This window comes from Bos indicus, chromosome 11, assembly GCF_029378745.1.
Source record: "Bos indicus isolate NIAB-ARS_2022 breed Sahiwal x Tharparkar chromosome 11, NIAB-ARS_B.indTharparkar_mat_pri_1.0, whole genome shotgun sequence".
In the NCBI taxonomy this organism is placed as follows: domain Eukaryota; kingdom Metazoa; phylum Chordata; class Mammalia; order Artiodactyla; family Bovidae; genus Bos; species Bos indicus.
The window spans coordinates 87,191,980-87,212,662 of NC_091770.1; the positions used below are offsets into that span (position 1 = coordinate 87,191,980).

At 51.4% G+C, this 20,683-nt stretch overlaps 1 protein-coding gene across 1 annotated transcript; it reads left to right on the plus strand.

Annotated features, from left to right (window-relative positions):
• Nucleotides 1–772: 772 nt before the first annotated feature.
• Nucleotides 773–18,977, plus strand: CYS1 (cystin 1). Its single transcript, XM_070799146.1, has 3 exons — nt 773–1,104; nt 13,744–13,796; nt 16,897–18,977. The coding sequence occupies exons 1-3, from the start codon at nt 787–789 to the stop codon at nt 17,000–17,002; spliced, it is 477 nt and encodes a 158-aa protein (XP_070655247.1). The 5' UTR covers nt 773–786; the 3' UTR covers nt 17,003–18,977.
• The last annotated feature ends 1,706 nt before the right edge of the window (nt 18,978–20,683 follow it).

Here is a 20,683-nt window from a genome sequence, read left to right on the forward strand (position 1 = left end):
AGTTCTTAACTGGTTGCGGGGAGTAGGAGGGTCCCTAGTCCCCAGGAGCCAGGGACTGGAGGGCAGACCCCCGCAAGAAAGCGCAGGACCCAAGGTGGGGAGGGGCGAGGAGGAAGGAGTCGGAGGAGGAGAGGATGCTGGGCTCCAGTGCCCTCGTCCCCGAGCCAGTGCCCCCAGACCCGGCCCTCGGTCCCCACTCCCGGCCGCCGGCTCCCCTAGAGCGCTCACCAGCCCCCAAACCACCTCCCCGGGTCTCGGCCCCCACCGCCAGGCCCCGGCCAGCATCCCGCTCTCAGCCGCCCCCGGCCACCTCTTCGCCGCGGGATCTCGTCCCCAGCCCGGCCCCTCCTCCTGCCCCGGGCCGGGCTCAGCACCCCGGCCCCCAGTCGCGCCTACTCGCACGTTCCCCCCGGTCCCGGGCTCTGGTCCCCTCACCGCGACATCAGGCCCCGCTCTCCCAGCACCGGCGGCTTCGCCCCGCCCCCGGCCCGGCTCGCATCCCCGCCCCCAACTGCGTCCCAGACCTGGGATCACCTCCACCCCCGAGCCCCGGCCCGGCGCGCCCCCCGCACCTCCCGCTCCCGGTTCGGCTCGCATCCCCTCCCCCAATCGCGTCCCGGGCCCGGGATCACCTCCACCCCCTCTTCCCGGCCCGGCGCGCCCCCGCCCCGCCGTCCCGCTCCCAATCGCGTCCCGGGCCCGGGATCTCCTCCCCCCGCCCCCGGCCGAGCGGCGCGCCCCCGGGCCTCCTCCCGCCCCGCCGCCGGCCCGCTCCGCCCGCGCGCCATGGGCAGCGGCAGCAGCCGGAGCGGCCGCGCCCTGCGGCGTCTGCGCAGCCCCGACAGCCGGCCGGCGGGGCCCGACGGGGCAGCCCCGGAGGGCGGGACTGGGCCGCCGGTCTCGGCGCCGGCGGCGGCGGCCCGGGAGGAGGCCCAGGAGGCGGCGGCCGGCAATGATCCCGGCCCCGCGGCGCCCCCCGACGGCGGGGACGAGACCCTGCGCTTGCTGGACCAGCTGCTGGCCGAGTCGGCGGGCTGGGGCCCCGGGGAGCTGGCCCCGCGGGGCCCGGCGCGGCCCAGACCCGCAGCCGGCGCCGGGAGCCCGGTGAGTGTGGGGGCCGCGGCGCCCGTTCCCGCCCAGGGCGGGGGTGCCCTCCCCTCCGGCCCACACCCCGCGCCCTGTCCCCCAGCCCCTGGCGCCGTCCCGCCGTGCGCTCCCTGCTCGCTCCTCTTCCTCCCACCGCCCCCAGTCCCTGCCAGGCTCCCTGGGCTTGCACGATGCCCTGTCCTCGTTGCCCTGTGTCACCCACCGTCTGGCCGTCCCCGAATCCCACCGGGTCTCTTGCTGATCGCACGGCCTCTCTTTCCCAGACATCCCCTCTGAGTCTCTCTGCCTCCTCTGGGTGCTGGTTTAACTGCCTCCAACTTGGGGGTTGGCAGGGACCCAGACATCCCTTAGCAGAAAAGCATCTCCTGGGCTTTCTTCTGGCCAGAGGTCAACTTTTTTTTTTTTTAAACTGTGGCTCCTTCCAACCTAGGTAGGAGCTGGCCAGGGGGATGCTTGTCTCTCTGGTACCTCCCCCCTCAGCCAACCTCCAGGGCACTGTCAGAGAAGAATCCTAGGAAATGGGACCAGTAGCCAAACAGTGGTAGCAAAGCCCGGCGCCCAACAGACGCGTCAGGATCTTTGCCAACTTCGCGAGTTGTCAAGCAACTCGCACCCTGCTAGCTATTTTTAAGATGCTGTGCAATTTCTTTTTGGCTTCCCTCTTCTCTCTTCCAGAACACTTGTAATAACATCCCCGCTGTTCTAGAAAAAGACAATACAAATGAGCACTCTCTTTTGGCAATAGCCACCACTCCGGCAGAACTGAATGAAAGAGATCAGTAGGATCAGTTCCCGGGCTTGAGGAGGATGTACAAGACGGCCCCCTGCCCTGGAGTCCCACAGGCCACACTTAACGACTGTTGGGGACAGGAGGGAAGTGTCTTGGGGGCAGCCACCAAGCAGGAGAAAGTGGGAAGCTCCTCGGCGAGATGGAGGTGGGGAGAGGTGGAAAGGACTGAGCCAACCTAGACGGTGCAGGGTCTTCCTCCCATGACCACCTCCCGCCCATGCCCTGCTACCCTCCCAAAGTGAGCTGCAGCAAGAGGGAGCGAATTATATAACAAGATTCCTTTAGGATTACATCAGTGTTCCGTTATATAACCCTCAAAAAGGATAAACAGTTGAGAAATCCGTGGGAAATTCTGAGGTGGCATGGAAGCAATCTTTGTGTTCAGTTTTCAAGTGCTTTGGAAGTTTCAGAAGTGAAAATGAAAACTGAAAGAGAGTGTCCCATCCCACCCCCTGTCCCACCCTCATTGGCTGAGTATCTTAGAAACTCCTAGGGTGCTGAGGCTGCCTTATTCACCCTTTCAGTCATTTCTCAAGTATTGTTTGAGCATCTGCTGTGTGCTGGGCATCACTCTGGGTGCTTGAGATGAACACAGATGGCACAGTCTTTGCCCTAAAGAAGTTCACAGTGTAATGGGCGAGAGAGATCCACAGAGTGGAACACCGGTGGGCAGTCCGTCTAGAGAGTCCACTGGAGGAGGAGCCGGTCCCCTGGAGAAGTCACATCAGCATCCCAGCAGGACAGGGCTTGACCTGGATCTGGAAGGGTCTATGGCGCTTGCCGGGCAAACAAGCAGTGAAGAGCATTTGGGCAAAGAGAATCCTGAGTGCGAGCAATGGTGGTTGGGGCACATGGTACCCAGGGTGTGGGTGCTAACAGTGGAGTTGAAGAGGGTGGGAAGGATGAATGCCAGGCTCCAGACATGTCATGCTAGGAGTGTTCCGGGTTGAGGCATTTGGACTTGATCATAAAAGCCGTGGGTATTTTGAAGGGCTAAGAGGAGTGGTATTTTGTGTCTCAGGAAAGTTAGGCCAACAGCCATGGGGAGGATGAACTGGGCCCAGTAAGACAAGGGGCAAGATGGCTCACGGGACTGCTGGAGCGGTCCACACAAGCAGGTCCTGAGTGAAGCAGGGCAGTTAGAGGGCTGAAGGGGAGATGGAGTCAAGAGACATTAGGAGGTGAAGTTCCCAGCTGTGCTGCTCTTTTGTGTGTGGATAGTATATATCTTCTGTGCCGTAGATATTTCTTGAATAAATCCTGGAGTCCTAGATTATTATAGCAGAATAGATGCTCCCGAATCCTATCCATTCTTTTCAGTTCTGGGGAGACTGAGTAAAACGGCTGAAGGTGCTTCATGTCCTGGCTCTAGAAGTCTCAGGTAGAAAGTTAGCTACTTGTATGGCCAAGTGTGGGGGCTTCCCAGGTGGCGTTAGTGTGGTAAAGAACCCTCCTGCCAATGCAGGAGACATAAAAGACTCAGGTTCGATCCCTGGGTCAGAAAGATATCCTGGAGAAGGAAATGGCAACCCACTGCAGTATTCTCGCCTGGAGAGTCCCACGGACAGAGGAGCCTGGTGGGCTACAGTCCATGGGGTTGCAAAGAGTTGGACACAAATGAAGCGACTTAGCATGCACGCGTGCACATATGGCCAAGTGTGGAGTCTAAGCCTTTCTGCTTTATAGTTTATGCCCTTTAATTGGGTCTGGCTACTGCACATTTTCTAAGACTCTGAGTTATTAATAAATAGGTAAATAGTGCTTTCTCTGTTTTATAAACAAAGCCATTTTAGTCCTAGAGAATGATCACATACCCAAAGCCACACTGCCAGTAAGTGGAGGGAGCAGTTTGTAGCAAGTCTGCCAGGTCCCATCAACAGACAACCTGGAATGTTGTATGCCTTTTTCGTTTTCCACGTGTACAATCTGGAATGTTCCATGCCTTTTTCATTTTCCAGGTGTCTAGCACTTCCAATGCTCTACTCACAGCAGCTCTAATGCCTGGCCCATTTTTCTTTACCAAATGACTTTTTAAAAAAAATACATAGTCATTTATTAATTACAACCAAATGACTTTTTTTTAACATTCAGTAATCCCGAGTGTTCCTCATGCAAACTCATCAGAACCTTTATTTTGTCTGATAAAGGTACTCCACCTTGCCCTCATAATATGCCCTGAATGTTATTTTTGGCAGCCTCCTTGTTCATTCAGATGTTTATATGCTTAGGGATAATACCATTTTTACTAAAAGTTGTGAGACTCCCAATTATTTATTTAATACATCTGTCACCAGCATCCTTTTCTTTGAGCGTTTTCATGAGCCTGTGCATGTAAGCATGTTGCTGGTCACCCAGGGGCAGAGGCAGAAGAACAAAAATGAAAAAGACCCAGAATGAGGTCTGGTCCCTGTCCTGTACCAATTTTGATTTCTACTAAACAGAGGGCTCTGAGGTTCACTTACAGTTGCTCAGAAATCGTTAATATGTTGTAATACAGACACTATTTACTCAGGCTATTCCGAGAGCCCACTCCTAACATCCAGTGTTTTACTTAATCCTTGTCAGAATAGGTCCTTGCCGAATTGCTGTCACTTTCCCCTAACTTCATGTCATAGGGGAGGGGAGAAGCCCCAGAGAGGCAGTTAACTTGGCCAAGGCCATGCAGTTGGAAAGAGCCAGTCCGAGTCTTTCTGAACACACCCTCTGCAGAGCCCTGTGTATACTAGAATTTCTTTCCAGCACTCAGGATCTTTAGTTGCAGCATGTGACCTCTTAGTTGTGGCACGTTAAGATCTAGTTCCCAAACCAGGGATGGAACCCGGGCCCCCTGCAATGAAAGCACAGTACTTAGCCACCGAACCACCAGGGAAGTTCAGTTAGAGTTTTGACTGAGCCAATTTGCCATCAGGAGGGATTTTCACTTGTTCCCCAACTTCTCTGGGGCTCAGTTTTTCTCTGAAATAAGTCTCCATTCCCTGGATCTAGGAACCTTCACCCATTTCCCTGACTGTAAAGATGTGTCCCAGTCACTGAATATGAGTCCAACCCAGCAAAGGTTATGCTTACTTTTAAGTGTTTATTTTTGAATTTAGAATAGGTAATATACATGTGCATGAGAAAAATTTTGTTCTTGGCCGTTCTCTCCAATTAAAAAAAAAAACCTTAAAATGACCTTACTTATGAAAGGGTTTAAATAAAAAGATGAGCCCTATAATTAGCTTCACTTTACAATTATAAAAGAATGTTTGCTCATTGTAGAAAAGTGAGAAAACAAAACAAAACAAAAATATGTATATAAATATATAAAGGAAATAAAGATTTCCGAATAAACTCTGCAGATATTACTGATACAATTTGATGTGGTTCCTTCCAGTTTTCTCTCTCTTTTGTGCATATCTTTTATGTCAGTAAGATCATAGTGTGTGTGTACTCAGTCCCTTAGTTGTAACTGACTCTTTGTAGCCCCATGGACTATAGCCCACAAAGCTCCTCTGTCCGTGGAATTTTCCAGGCAAGAATACTGGAGTGGGTTGCCATGTCCTATACACGTGTCAAAACCTATCAAATTGTATTATTTAAATGTCTACAGCTTGTCCCCTGTTAATTATATATATTATTGATATGTGTACATATACATGTATAAAACTGTTAAAACCTAAATGTTAAGAACAAAAGAAGCAGGATATAAAGGTGGTGGTTTAGTCACTCAGTGTTGTCCAACTCTTTGCAACCCCATGGACTGTAGCCCACAAGGCTCCTCTGTCCATGGAATTTCCACATATTGTTAAATAAAATATGCACTGGATTTTCTATAGATATTTCACTTTTTTTCCAAAACCCCTAGTTGTAAGAGACATGGGAGGCTTTAAGAAATCATCTTATTCATTTCTTCCACATATGCTTCCTGGTTCTCATTCTGCCATGGTGTGGTGTGATTCAGCCTCCCCAAGACCCGGAGTGATGACACGTCACACGCTCGCCCTGAGCTCAGCCCGGTTCCCATGGCCCCAGCCCAGGCGCCATAGCCTCCCTGGGGCTGGACAGAAGTCTGTCCTACTGACCAGGACAGGCATGCAGGCAGCTGGCTGGAGGCGGCAGCTTGCGTCTGCACTCGGCCTGGAGTGGCCACCAGGGGCTGCTGTGTCTTTGCTGTTCATCCAAGCTCCTGCGAAGCTTCCACCAGCTGGATCTTCTGGGAGATCCAGGGTGGGTCAAGCTGGGAGGGTGTCTAAGGCGTTTTGCATCTAAGTCAAGTTACAGACAGATTAACAAGAGAAAGAACCACACTTGCAAACCACAAGCGCAGAAAGGAACACAGGTGAAAAAGTGAAAACACAAAGCTGAACTGTCAGGAAAGTTAAAGAAGAAAGAGTATGATCTTCCGTTTGAGCGCAGCTTCAGGGTGTCCAGTCCTCGTATGCAATGGACCTCATACGTCATTGCCATCTTGCTTGGCCAGCAGCGTGTCACCCTCAATAGTGAGTAGAACAGCTCAGGGAAGTGGAAATAGGGTGATTATACAAATGTTTGATTCCAATCTGAGCAGTCTTTCACTCAGTTGCCTTTTTTTTTTTTTGCTTATGGGATCTTAGTTGCCCAACCGGGGATTGAATCCAGGCCCTCATCAGTGAAAGCATGGAGTTCTAACCACTGGACCTCCAGGGAAGTCCCTCAGCTGTCCTCCTGAGGGCAGAAACTATATCTGAACAACCCTTACAAAATCTAGTGATGAAAGGAAAAGCCCCCATCTGGTGATGACAAAAGCTGGTTCCAGCAGAAATGGGCAAGAAAGAACTAGGGTCCCTACTGGATGACTTCATGAAAAAAATTGCTAAAGAATGGTTGGGTAAAAAGTATTACTTTTCTTCTGTGTTGTCCCTGAGACTATAACTAAGCTCAGCGACTGAAAACTGCAGGGAGGCAGATTGGTGTCAGTAAAAGAAAGCTTTCTTATGTGCCTGAGAGAACTGAAGGTAGGAGGCTTTATATTCATAAGAGCATTATTCACAATAACCAAAAGGCAGAAGCCACCCAAGTGTCCCTTGATGGATGAATGGATAAACAAAACATGGTATATACGTACAGGGGAATATTACTCCACCTTAAAAAGGAAGTAAGTCCTGACATAGGCTACAACATGGATGAGCCTTGAGGACATTATGCTAAGTGAAATGAGCCAGGCACAAGATGACAAATATCGCATGTTTCCACTTAGGTGGGGTGTCCAGAGGAGTCACTCTTGTAGGACAGAAAGCAGGATGGTGATTGCTGGGGATTGTGGGGTGAGAGTTGTTTACTGGGGACAGGTTTCAGTTTTGTGAGATGAAAGGAGTTTGGGAGGTTGGTTGTAAAACAATGTAAATGCACCTAGTACTGAAATGTACACTTAAAAATGGTTAAAATTGTACATTTTAGATTCTGTGTATTGCACTACAATTAATTTTTTATTAAAAAGAAATTTAAAAGAATTTTCAGATAGTCTGAGCTGCCTGAGATGAAATGGGCTGTTTCAGGAGGCAGAAGAGGTGAGCATGTGTGTGTGTGTGCAAGTGTGTGTGTGTGCATGCACGTGATTTCCCCTGCTTGCTCTCGTGTTCATTACCCCCTCTTCCCACTGTGAATTCCTTGCTGATGTGAGAAGCATCTCCTCTTCATCTTTGCACTCCCCAGAGGCACGGTGAATTTTCAAGGGAATCTTTGGGGAACACTGACTCCACCTGGCAGATCTCCAGCATCCAGCAGCCCCCGTGGCCCCTCAGGTATCCCAGGACCAAGTCTGTGCACCTTCGCTGTGCAGCCTGACTCCACATGGAGAGAGCGCCAGGTGGGCAGGACAGGCTCTTCTAGCCAGGGCATGGGATGCCCACAGTAGCGGATTAGCCACCATGGACCACACCACGGGGCCTGTGTGGTGAGATATACCCGGGGTCAGCTCGCTTCTATTCAGCACCTCAGGTAACAATCCCCAAGAAACACTAGTTTCTTAGGGAAGAAAGTGCTGTCCTGAACCTCTCAGGCCTCAAACACAAGATCTTCCCTGGGCTCTCCTCCTCCTCATGCCTTCAGGTTCTTTTCTCGCTGGGCCAGGTCAGAGGCTACTCTGGGCTGGACACTGGGTCAGATGTTTGTCATGGTGTTTGCAGGTATTATACTAAGGATGAGACAGACACTCTGTCTTCTCTCTGTGGCCCTCAAGGCTAAGTACCTATTACACAGATGAGTAAACTGAGGCTCATAGAGCCTCACAGTCCACCCAAAGGCACATCATGATTAAGTGGCAAAACTGGGCCTTGAACCCTTTTCTGCATTGTGCTATTTTTACTCTTACACCAACTGCTATATAGACAAACTCAGGATTATGCTGCTACTGCTGCTGCTAAGTCGCTTCAGTCGTGTCCGACTCTGTGCGACCCCATAGATGGCAGCCCACCAGGCTCCCCAGTCCCTGGGATTCTCCAGGCAAGAACACTGGAGTGGGTTGCCATTTCCTTCTCCAATGCATGAAAGTGAAAAGTGAAAGTGAAGTCGCTCAGTCGTGTCTGACTCTTAGCGACCCCATGGACTGCAGCCCACCAGGTTCCTCCATCCATGGGATTTTCCAGGCAAAAGTACTGGAGTAGGGTGCCATTGTCTTCTCCAATTATGACTACCCATCAAAGTGACATTGAATCTGATTCAGGAACTATTTTATGTTTATTGTGTGCCCTGCGTAGAGATCTGTAAACTTTAGGCGAAGTGATATTCTTGTTGGGGAGGATTAACTGATGTTAATGTTAACAGCGCTGGGTTTTTCTCCAGTTGTGTCCTCATGTGGGCTGCTCTGGGCGGGGATATCATATCCTTTATGGGCAATAGAACCCTGCGCCCAGCAGGGCACGTGGGAGTTAATGAATGAAGACTTATTCACAGCCTTTGATGATTCCACATATTTGCATATGCTTTTCCTTATCCAGAATACCCTTCAATTCCTTTCCATCTGGTAAACTCCTAATCTTTCAAAACTCCAGCTAAATGTTATTCATTCCATTCTTCTCGAAAGAGTTTTTCCCATTCAGAGTTGGTTTTCCCTCCTGTTGCAGAGAGTAGGCTTTCCCAGCACCTCCCAGCACCTTATAACTCAGCTATAGAATTCATCACGTGGCATCACATTGCATCTTTATGAGACACGCCCCATGTGCTATGGGCTCCTGGAAGACTGGGTTCTTGACAGCCGCAGTCTGTATTTAGGATGTTGCTTGTGCCAAGGGGGATCTGTTGCACAAAGTAGGCTGACGTCTGGATGGGCTGTGGCCTTGCTCAGCTTCACAGGTCAAAGGCTGGATTCCACAGTGTCAAGTGCCTTATGCTGGGGAACACAGTGAGGAAGCTTATTCAGACAAGCCCCTCTGCTGAAGACGGTTTAATATTCTGGGTATAATTAATGTGATAAGAGTATCTTTGAAGCATAAAGTGGCTCATGAGACAGTGAGGAATTACCAGCCCGGATCTAAGGAAGGCAGAATCCAGAGAGGCAGGTGACCCACCGGGCTGTGCTTGCCTCAGGTGAACGTGAGCTCTGGGTCTGACCATGTCCAACAGTAAAGGGGACAGAGTTTAGGGCCCAGTGAAAACAGAGACTAAGAGTAAATCCTTTACTCGTACGTTCAGGACCCTCACGGGATTGCAAGGCGAGTGTCACAGCACAGAACAGTGCAGGAGGGTACAGAAGCCATAGTCTAGCTATCCCTTAGGTCTGCAGCCCCAGTTCCCATCACCTGGCTGGTCCAAAATACCTGAATCCGTGCAGTGCAGTTCAGTCGCTCAGTCATGTCCGTCCAACTCTTTGAGATCCCATGGACTGCAGCACGCCAGGCCTCCCTGTCCATCACCAACTCCCGGAGTTTACTCAAACTCATGTCCGTTGAGTTGGTGATGCCATCCAACCATCTCATCCTCTGTCGTTCCCTTCTCCTCCTGCCTTCAATTTTTCCCAGCATCAGGGTCTCTTCAAATGAGTCAGTTCTTCTCATCAGGTGGCCAAAGTACTGGAGCTTCAGCTTCGGCATCAGTCCTTCCAATGAATATTCAGAACTGATTCCCTTTAGGATGGGCTGGTTGGCTCTCCTTGCAGTCCAAGGGACTCTCAAGAGTCTTCTCCAACACCACAGTTCAGAAGCATCAATTCTTCGGCACTCAGCTTTCTTTATAGTCCAAATCTCACATCCATACGTGACTACTGGAAAAACCATAGCTTTGACTAGACAGTCCTTTGTTGGCAAAGTAATGTCTCTGCTTTTTAATATGCTATCTAGGCTGGTCGTAACTTTTCTTCCAAGGAGCAAGTATCTTTTAATTTCATGGCTTCAGTCACCATCTGCGGTAATTTTGGAGCCCAAAAAGATAAAGTCTGTCACTGTTTCCCCACCTAGTTGCCATGAAGTAATGGGACCAGATGCCATGATCTTAGTTTTCTTAATGTTGAGCTTTAAGTCAACTTTTTCACTCTGCTCTTTTACTTTCATCAAGAGGCTCTTTAGTTCTTCTTCGTTTTCTGCCATAAGGGTGGTATCATCTGTACATTTGAGGTTATTGATGTTTCTCCCTGAAATATTTTTTTAATTTATTTATTTTAATTGGAGGCTAATAACTTTACAATATTTTGATGGTTTTTGCCATACATTCACATGAATCAGCCATGGGTGTACGTGTGTTTTCCATCCTGAACCCCACTCCCACCTCCTTCCCCATCCCATCCCTCAGGGTCATCCAAGTGCACCAGCCCTGAGCACCCTGTCTCATGCTTCGAATCTGGACTGGTGATCTGTTTCACATATGATAATATACATGTTTCAGTGCTATTCTCTCAAATCATCCCACCTTTGCCTTCTCCAGCTTGCTGGATTTAATTTCAAGTGGGCCCAGACTGAGAGTGCCCCCTAGTGCCTGAACAGAGCAAGTGGATGTCCTCCCCAGAGGAAGGCATCTTCCTCTCAGGCCTCAGAGAACACCCACAAAGGGTTTTCAAGGATAATGAGCATCAGACAAGAAAAAATAATCAACCACCCAGAGAGTTGTTCCTGATGGCTCAGATGGTAAAGAATCTGCGTGCTATGTGGGAGACCCAGACTCAATCCCTGGGTCGGGAAGAGCCCCTGGAGAAGGAGGGAATGACAACTCACTCCAGTGTTCTTTGCTGGAGAATTCCATGGACAGAGGAGCCTGGTGGGCTACAGTCCATGAGGTTGCAAAGAGTCAGACATGACTGAGAAACTAATACTTTCAGAGAGCCAAGTGAAAATCAGAAGAAACAAAAACAACTAAAATAGGTTAGTGAGGGCCTCAGTTATTTATTTGGATTTCCAAAGGTTATTGGCCAACAAAGGTCTGTATAGTCAAAGCTATGGTTTTTCCAGTAGTTGTATACAGATGGGAGAGTTGGACCATAATGAAGGCTGAGCGCCAAAGCATTGATGTTTTCAAGCTGTGGTGTTGGAGAAGACTCTAGAGAGTCCCTCGGACTGCAGGGAGACCAAACCAGTAAATCCTACAGGAAATCAACCCTGAATATTCATTGGAAGGACTGATGCTGAAGCTGAAGCTCCAGTACTTTGGCCACCTGATGAGAAGACCTGACTCATTTGAAAAGACCCTGATGCTGGGAAAGATTGAGGGTGGGAGGAGAAGGGGACGACAGGAGGATGAGATGGTTGGATGGCATCACTGACTCGATCGACATAATTTTGAGCAAACTCCGGGAGATGGTGAAGGACAGGAAATCCTGGCAAGCTGTGGTCCATAAGGTCACAAAAAGTCGGCCACAACGGAGCGATTGAACAAAAACAACAATGTTAAAGAATCCACCTGCACTGCAGGGGATGCAGGAGACACAGGTGCCATCCCTGGGTTGAGAAGATCCCCTGAGGAGGGCATGACAACCCACTCCAGCATTCTTGCCTGGAGAATCCCATGGATAGAGGAACCTGGCAGGCTATAGTCTGTGGGGTTGCAAAAGAGTCGGACACGACTGAAGCGCCTGAGCACACATGCATGTTTATTTGTGGAGAAGAACCTATAGAAATTGACCTAGCATATTTGAAAAACGACCAAATAGAACTTGTAGAAATGAAAAACACAGTAAACAAAATGAGATTCTGATGGTTTGGGTGAACAGGAAATTAGAGATTTAGAGAAGATCAGTGCCCTGTAAAACAGAGCTGAAGAAATGACCAGCACAGAGAGACCGGGATCTGATGAAAGACAGCTTGAGAAAAAAGCCACAGCAAAACTAATATTACATTTGAAATACTTAAGTCTTCCCCTTTCACTACAGGAACAAGGCAGAGATGCCTATTATCATGACTTCTTTTCAAGGTAGTACTGGATGTCCCAGCCAGTGCAGGAAGGCTTGGGGGAAAATATGGAAGGATCAGAAAGGGACAAAACTGAATGGCCATTATTCCCACATAATGTGAGTGGGAAGAAATTAAGTCCGAAAGAATCTACAAATAAATTATTAGGGCTAATTAAGAGAGCTTAGTAAAACTGCTGAACACGAAATGTATGTATTTCAATTGTATCTCTGCACAAACAAGCAGGGAGAAGATAAAATTTTATTTTAAAAAGATATTATCAAGTATCTAGAAATTGGTTTAAAAAGAGGTGTCTATGACTTCTACAGTGAAAATGATTAAGACTTCTTAAAAGACATTAAAGAAATCCTAAACAAATGGAGAGATGTTCCCTGTTTATAAACTGGAAGGCTTGTTATTATAGAGATTATGACATGGGGAAGGGGAAGGGAGGGCAGGGTGACTTGAGAAAGTGACAATATATATATACACACTGTGCTGTGTGCTTCTGTGCTTAGTCGCTCAGTCACGTCCGACTCTTTGCGACCCCATGGACTGCCCGCTAGGCTCCTCTGTCCATAGGATTCTCCAGGAAAGAATACTACAGTGGGTTGCCATGCCTTCCTCTAGAGGATCTTCTCAACCCACGGATCGAACCCAGGTTTCCCGCATTGCAGGCAGATTCTTTATTGTCTGAGCCACCAGGGAAGCCCATATCTGTACACTACCATGTATAAAACAGGTGGCTAGTAGGAAGATGCTGTATAGCACAGGGAGCTCAGCTTGGTGCTCTGTGATGACATAGAGGGGGGATGGGGGGAAGGAGGCTCAAGAGGGAGAGGATATATGTATACTTACACTGGATTCACTTCATTGTACAGCAGAAACCAACACCACATTGTAAAGCAATTATACTCCAATTTTTAAAAAGAGATATCAAGTCTGCTTGGAATGATTTGTATATTGATTCAACCCCAACAAAAGCCCCAAGGGGGACAAGCTGACTACAACACACACGTTTGGAAGTGCAAAGAACCAGGACCAATCCAGCTTCATTTGAAGCTGTGGTCATTGAGACGGGGCGGTGCTGGCGACAGGACAGGCATAGATCATTGGGAGAGTTTGCAGACAGACGTGAGCGACGCCTGTGCACTCCTGACTCCGGACAGACAAGGTACAGCAGAGCAGCAGGGCAGGCTGCCAGGCAAGGGCTTGGGTGGACATCAGGACCTCCACTCCCAGAGTGAGAGGTGGGGGCTTGCTGGCCAATAGCTCCCAGGGAGGAAAGGGCGGGGGGTCTCTTGTTTTGAGTTGTGTAGGTCACTCCCCTCTCCCAGCCTGTTTCCCACCTACCGAACAGGCAGTTGGAGCTAGACAGTAAGGGAGCCTTTCCACTTTCCAGCTCTGGTTTATTAGCCATGGTTGAACGCGGCAGCTCTGTGTCAGCAGGAAGCCAGTGCAAAGGCAGGCTGCAGCACGGACAACCTTCTGATGCCTCTTCCGTTTGTCCTTCTCAAGGTGTCCCCAAAGCGGAGCACTGAAGACCACCCAGAGGGCAGCTGTATCTCTGAGTAAGTATGGGGCAGGGAGGTGCATCTCTGCAAGAAATCACAGCTCCCCTCCTCTGCCACCCCCCAAGCACCTGCATCTCTGCGCCTGACCTCACTCATTCACTCAGAAACTGTGCAGTGCTCATCTGTGAATGAGGCGCGGTCCTGGCCTTCAGGAGTTTCCAGCCTAGAGGGGTGATGGGTGGGTCCCCAGTAATCCTATTACAGTGTTAGCAGGAAAACACATTTAAACCCCCTGGAAAGTGTCAGCTGAGGACTCCAGCCATCAGGTGTTGGCACAACCCTGGGCTGTGTGAGGATTCCCCGGGCCCCTGGAGCACACTGCACCTGGAGGCTCGGCTGGGCTGACCTGGGCCCCAGCCCATCTGCCCTTGCTTTCTCGTCTCTAAGGAGTCACCGTGATGGCCCTTGTCCTTGGGACGCAGGGGATGGTGGTGCTCAAGACCATGGATGTGAGAAGCAGTGAAAACGCAGGCTCAACAGCTATTTTTATTACCAATTCCAAATGGTTGCGGGGCCAGAACCTTGCTGGTTCCCTTTATTTAACAAACATTTGCCTTATTTAACAAACCTTTCCTTGAAGAGTGGGGTCTCTTCAGATGGGCTCAAGGGAGGTCCAAGAGGGGACAGAAGCAGCCGGAGGGCTCGTGGAGGAGCTGAGGCTTAAATGGCTTGAAGGACAAGCGGTTTCACCGAGGAGGGCAGGAGCGCGCCAGGTGGCTAGAACCACAAGCAAGATGTGGAGGTGTGAACAGGACCCCGGACACAGGCTGGTAGCATTTAGAACAGAGTCTGGGGGAGAAGGAGGGCTGAAACCAAGAGCTGTAGGTGGCCTGGCCTGCACCAGATTGGGGTGGGGGTTGGGTTCCCAGCCAGAGATGGGCTGGGTCACGGCATTGAGAGCACCAGATCCTGGCCACTAGACCAGTGGTCAGTGACAGGGACCCTGGCCCTTCAGCTTTGCAGGAAAAATATCCACAAAGATGAAAAATAGTGAAGCAAGTCACGTATTGATTAGGAAGGAAAAGAGTGCAGTCTGTGGATAGAAACAGGCAGACTCAGAGGGAGAGTCCCTGAGTTGCTGAGCGGCGCTCTCACGGTAGTTTAAATTACTTTTATGGGATGGTGGTGGTGGTGGTTTAGTCACTCAGTCGTGTCCGACTTTTTGCGACCCCTGGACTGCAGCCTGCCAGGCTCCTCTGTCCATGGGACCCGCCAGGCAAGAACACTGGAGTGGGTTGCCATTCCTTTCCCCACTTTTATGGGATATTTTCTCCCAATTTTCCTTTGGCCAATCATTCTGATTTGCCTGGTTCATGTCCATATTTTGTGTATCTCAGGATCCTCCCATGTATGCACAGGTATCTCTTAGCCAAGATGGATCCTACCGGAAAGGTGTCTGGGTAGAACATCCCTTGACACTGCTCCTCTTTTGACCTCCAAGGAGCCTTTTCTATGCATGTATGGTTGGGGAGGTCTCCTGACTTTGGGAATGAGAAATATGTGGTTTGTGCAAGGTACAGCCTCCTTCCTTAATTGCCCTGCTATTCTCGTCTTGGAGTTTCAGAACAGAGAGAATGTATCTCAATTGCTTTACCATGGGGAGGGGGCCCATCTGTTTCCTGCCTCAGGGCCACTGCTGTTGAGTAGGAGGATGCTGGGTGGGCCCTGGACCTCCATCATGGCCCTGGAGGTGAAGCGGTGAGAGCTTGTACGCTGACTCAGCCCCCCGCCAAGGCCAGAACCTCCCTCAGCAGATTGGAGCATCCCTACCCATCCACCCTGATGGCCCCCTGCCCCTCACGTGTTCTGCAGACAGCACCGGCCACGCCTTGCACACCAGCTCCAGGGGGACTCGGCCACTTGGGCTCCCATGCGGGACTGGGTGCCGGGTCCCACTGCAGTGACCAGGTACCAGTGGCCAGCTCTGCTCAGCTGACCCAGAAACCCATGCCTATGGCGATGCTGAGGACACCGGCCCAGCCTGGTGCCCACACTGCTCGGTCCTAGCTGCCTATTTCTACTGATTGTAAAGATAATTGGCAGTGACTTTCAGTTTTCATCAACCCAAGGACGTTAGGAGGATTAAATTCCACCTTGAAAGAATTAGCTATTTATTCTTATTTTGAAACAAATGGGTGCCTTCCCCTCACACGCACATTCCAGGATGTCCTTCACCAGGAGTACTTCATTCATTCATTCACTCCCTCAATAGACTTTGGTGACAGCGTGCTGAGCACCACCCTAGGCCCTGGGCTCAGGGCTGGGTGACTCCCAGGCAGGTCCTGGCACAGTGACTGGAAGGGGAGAGAGTCTTGCAGATGCGGTCAGGGCTGTGCTGACCCTCGGGAAACAGGCTCTGAAGCCACACAGGCCCTCCCCAGGGTCTGGATTGCTGGCAGCCTCCCTCCTTAGGGGAGTCTGGGGTCACAGCAAAGTCCAGAAAGCCAGAGAGGGCATGGGCTGCGGGTTGAGGCCAGTGGGAACTGGAGTCCAGCAGTGGGATGAGGAGCCAGGACTTGGTCACTTAATACACTGCCCAGTGGGTAGGGGGCCTGGTCACGATCCAGAGGACCCCACGCCAAATCCTGTTCTGTAGGGCCAGCTCCTGCGAGACCCCCAGAGGGTGCAGACACAAGAATGAGTCAGCCGATAGAGGATCTCGACACAGTTCACCTTTCTGAGGGCTCTGCAGGTTGCAAGATTCAGGGTCACATGCCGTCCACGCATGGTCTCATTTATGCCTCAGAATGAACTTAGGAATGCAGTTCTATTTTAGAGAAAACTGTCACTGAGCTAGTAAGTGGCAGAGCCGGGATGCAAACCAGGTCTTTCGACCCCCAGGCCCTCGCCCCGAAGCACTGCCGGCACCGGCTTCCTCACAGGCTAAGGTCTTGGGTTACACAGCAGGAGATGAAACCGAAGAATGAGTCAGGAGCTGCTCATGGAAGAGGTTGAGGATGTGTCCCCAGGGCAGAGGTTTTCAGTCTGAGTTTGAGGATGGATCAGAATTCCATCCATGGCCACTGCGGTTGTCCAGTAGAGATGTGGAGTTTGAAGGTAACATCTTGCTTCCCGTGTCCGTGTTTCTCACCCATAGAGCCCCAGGCAGCTGCCACAAGAAGCCCGAGAGGCAGTCGGCCATCACATATGACTACTCTGAGGAGGAGCTGATGGCCAGCATTGAGCGGGAGTACTGCTGCTGAGGACAGTGCGGCAGCAGCCCCACCGTCACCCAGCAACCAACCAATGTGCCATTCCTCCCAGACCCAGCCCCAGCGGACCGGAACTGGGCTGGGGGGCGCATGTTCCAAGATCTTTCACAACTGGCCTCTTCAAATCCACATTTAGACAGTTCTGAACGTGGCTGGCTGCTGGCCATCATGCTTGCTGGCAAGAGATGGTCAGCCATGCAGACCCAGGCAGAAGGAAGGTGTGGGTGCCGGAGAGAGCTGTCTACAAGGGTCTACTGGATCCTGAAACACTTCCCCTCTGATGCCCCCTTGCCACCTGCTCCGGAGGAGGCTCATTAGCTGAGAGTGGCTCAGAGCCGCAGCTTTGGGGCCTCACACGCGTCCCACAGTGCCCCGGGGAGGTCTCCCACTGGAGGGCACATCCAGGAGGTATGCCTTACCGAGCTGGAGGGAGTCACCCTTGGGTCTGCAAATGAGTCTCCTGGAGATGTTGCAGATTCTGATTCCATGGGTCTGGGGCACGGCCTGTGAGTCTGCAGGTCTCAGCAGTTCCCAGGCAAGACCCAGGCTGCTGGGTCCCAGCCGCGCCCAGAGCGGCGGGGATGAGCCCGAGCCTTCGGCCTGGCTGGATCTTCCTCCCCTGGTGCTGGAGGCCTCTCGGAGCCACAGCCCACCCCCCTCCCCTGAGAGAGGCCTGTGCTCCTGCAGTGTGTGTGTGTATAGGTGGGGGACCAGAGCCAGAGTCCCCAGTTCTGATCCTTGCCCTCGAACTAACCTGCAGTGACTTCCCCACTCTGGACCTCGGTGCCCCTCTCTAGAAAGTGAGTCCCAGAGGTGTGCCCCCACCCCCCTGCTCTGACCATCTGGGATTACATAATCCCAGGCGTCCTTGGTCTCTGTGGTCCCCCAGGGGCACGGGACTGCCTCCCCTGCTGGGATTGAGCCCTGGTCCCACCTGCTCAGGGCTGCCTGCTCTTCCCACCGGGTAGAAGGAAGAAAATCACAGCGGTGAGGCCAGAAGAGCCTTAGAACATCCCCAGCAGACCAATGAGAAAGCCAACACCTTGTGAACCAGGAGGACCCTGGGGGGAGACCCGCAGCCTGACCGGAAGGGAGACCCCTGCTGTGGGCCCAGCGTGGCTGCTGTCGGAAAGCTCAGGGTGGCAGGCTGTCAAGAGCCCAGGAGGCAGAAGACCGGGAGGCAGGCCCTCCGGAGCAGCTGGCCAGGACATGGGTAAAAAAGGGCATGTAGAGGGCACCTATTCGCCTCCCGAAGCCAGAACTGGTCCACCAGCGTACAGGTGATTCCTCCACGGCGTCACCTGCAGGAGCATCTCGGGGCTCGAGGAACGGCCACCTGGCACCGTGCCCAGGTCACAGGCCTGCTGCCCAAATGGGCAAACAGGCATTTCCACAAACCTCTGTGACTTGGCAAGGGTGTCTTTGATCAGTTGTTTCATGGCAGGGAGATTTTAAACTTCGAGGTTTCAATGGAACCACGGAGCCTTCCAGCAAACGCCCTGGAGGGTTGGCTCAGAACCTCCCCCAAACCAGAGCTATTTCTCATCCAAGCCCAAACCATTTGTTTTGATATGATACGATATGATAACCATTTGTTATTATCTTAATAATACAGATACTTCTTTTTGAAGTTAAAATTTTGTTTCTCCCTAGTAGACAGACCAGGCCTTGACTTTAACGATGTAAATGTTTAGTTTTACATCATTCATTTGGTGAATTAATTCAGCCAGAAAGTTGACACCTTGTACTTTCCTGTGGAAACCTCATAAAACCCTTCAGGAGACAAAAGCATTAAGGAAAAGAATTCCTCATGACATTTGATGTCACTGATGGGGTGAATACACTTCATCAAAGCTGAAAAGTCACAGCGGTCGTTCTCAGGTCTTCATATTTTTTTTTCCCCCAATTCAGGAAAAAATGTGTCTTCTGGATGGTGTTTGAGAATAAAGCGGCATGTCCCAGCTTTGAGGTGTTGCCACCCTGTGTCCAGGGGAGGGAGGCCGATCACGCTTGGTGGCAGGGACTAGGGTGCCAGTCCTGGTAACAAGTGCTTCTTGCAGTAGGTGTGCGGACAGGGCCACCTGGGTGCCCAGCGCTGCTCCGGGCCTTCTCTTGGTCGCTCGGTGTTGCCTCTCAGCTGCAGCTTTCTGCCGTGGAGCTGAGCGTGGGATCTTCTCATGGACACAGGGAATGTGGCTGAAACAGAGGCAGGAAGAAAAACGTCTCTGTGTTGAAAGTGACAGTGACACTTGGATGTCCGGGAAAGTCCCAGTGCCACAGACGTGCCTCCTGCTTTGTATGGTGGCAGGTTCCTCTAAGAGGCTCCCAAGCGCAGGAATTTAGAAAATGTGCCCCGGCCCCAGCTCTGAGAAATGTCGTGTCCTTCTTCCTGGGGAGGGAGCCATGGACTTCATTGTGCCAGCCACAGGCCTTCTCAAAGGGGTCCTGCCCAGTTCAGGCCCCCCATCCTCACCTAAAATAAGTTTTCCCCAAGACACTCCCCTTGATGTGCCAAAGTCTTGGGTCCGATTCTCACTGGGCTGCCATTCTGGGTGGGCTGAGGTTGCAGGGGAGGGTGGAAGTTCCCACGAGCGTCTGTTCAACCCACATTCATTCTCATTTTCTGAGCCCCTGCTGCTTTGAGCCCGGCCCTCTACGAGACGCCAGGGTTCCGGTAGCAATATCTGGTCTCCACCAGTGAGGACGTTCTGTTTCTAGTGAGCAGAGACACACTCATCAGTGCTCCGGAAAAGCTTGTTGTTATTCAGTTGCTCAGTCATGTCCAACTCTTTGCTACCCCATGGACTGCAGCCCTCCAGGCTCTTCTGTCCATGGGACTTCCCAGGCAGGAATACTGGAGTGGGTTACCATTCCCTTCTCCAGGGGATCTTCCACACCCCAGGGATTGACCCCAAGTTTCCTATGTCTTCTGCGTTGGCAGGCAGGTTCTTTACCTCCGTGCCACCTGGGAAGCCACCACCCCATCTGGTAGGGATGTCCCTCAGCAAAACCACCTGGGCACTTCTTGTTCCAGTTCTTGTGATCCACACACACAGCCATCTCCCCAGGTTCCAATACCAAGCAGGGGCCGCCAGGGGTCAGGTGCCCAGCACACCAAGCCCGAGGCCCAGCCACTGTCCTGGCCCAGTGTCTGGGCCAGGGCATGTGTGCCTCTCCACGCAGCCCCGATCCAACCACGTCGGGTCGGCCTTTGAGAAGTGATGTGAGTAGACTCCTCAGCCCAGAGGATGGACACGCACTCCTGTGCACGATTTGCCTTTGGGGTCAAGGTGTTCTCCTCCCCTTTAGACACACCCCCTCTGTAGATCTCCTGGGTTTTCTGGGCTGTTTCTCTGCCTTGGCACCCTACCCCACACCCCCGTCACCTTGGCATCCCCGGACCCGCAGGTCCATCTGCTCAGTTTGGGGACTCTGCTGGGTCTCTCATGAGTTCCTGTCCCTGCACCACATCCTGTCTCTTAGGGTCACTGTCTTTCATGACCTAAGGTCTAGTTCCTAGAAAACTCTCATTTGATAATCTTGTCTGGTTACTTTGGGTGTTGAGAGTATATTTGGCTTTTCCTGTTACTCCATCTTGGGTAGAAGTGTGAAATTCCTATTACTATTACGTTCATGTTTAAACTGTCACAACTTGGCCAGTGGGAGCCCTGT

What these genes read in the sequence shown, in the direction of transcription:
- CYS1 (XM_070799146.1), top strand. Translation starts at nt 787, where the DNA reads ATGGGCAGCGGCAGCAGCCGGAGCGGCCGCGCCCTGCGGCGTCTGCGC. An exon ending in CAGCCGGCGCCGGGAGCCCG is followed by an intron (nt 1,105 to 13,743) that starts GTGAGTGTGGGG and finishes GTCCTTCTCAAG; the next exon opens with GTGTCCCCAAAGCGGAGCAC. An exon ending in GAGGGCAGCTGTATCTCTGA is followed by an intron (nt 13,797 to 16,896) that starts GTAAGTATGGGG and finishes TCTCACCCATAG; the next exon opens with AGCCCCAGGCAGCTGCCACA.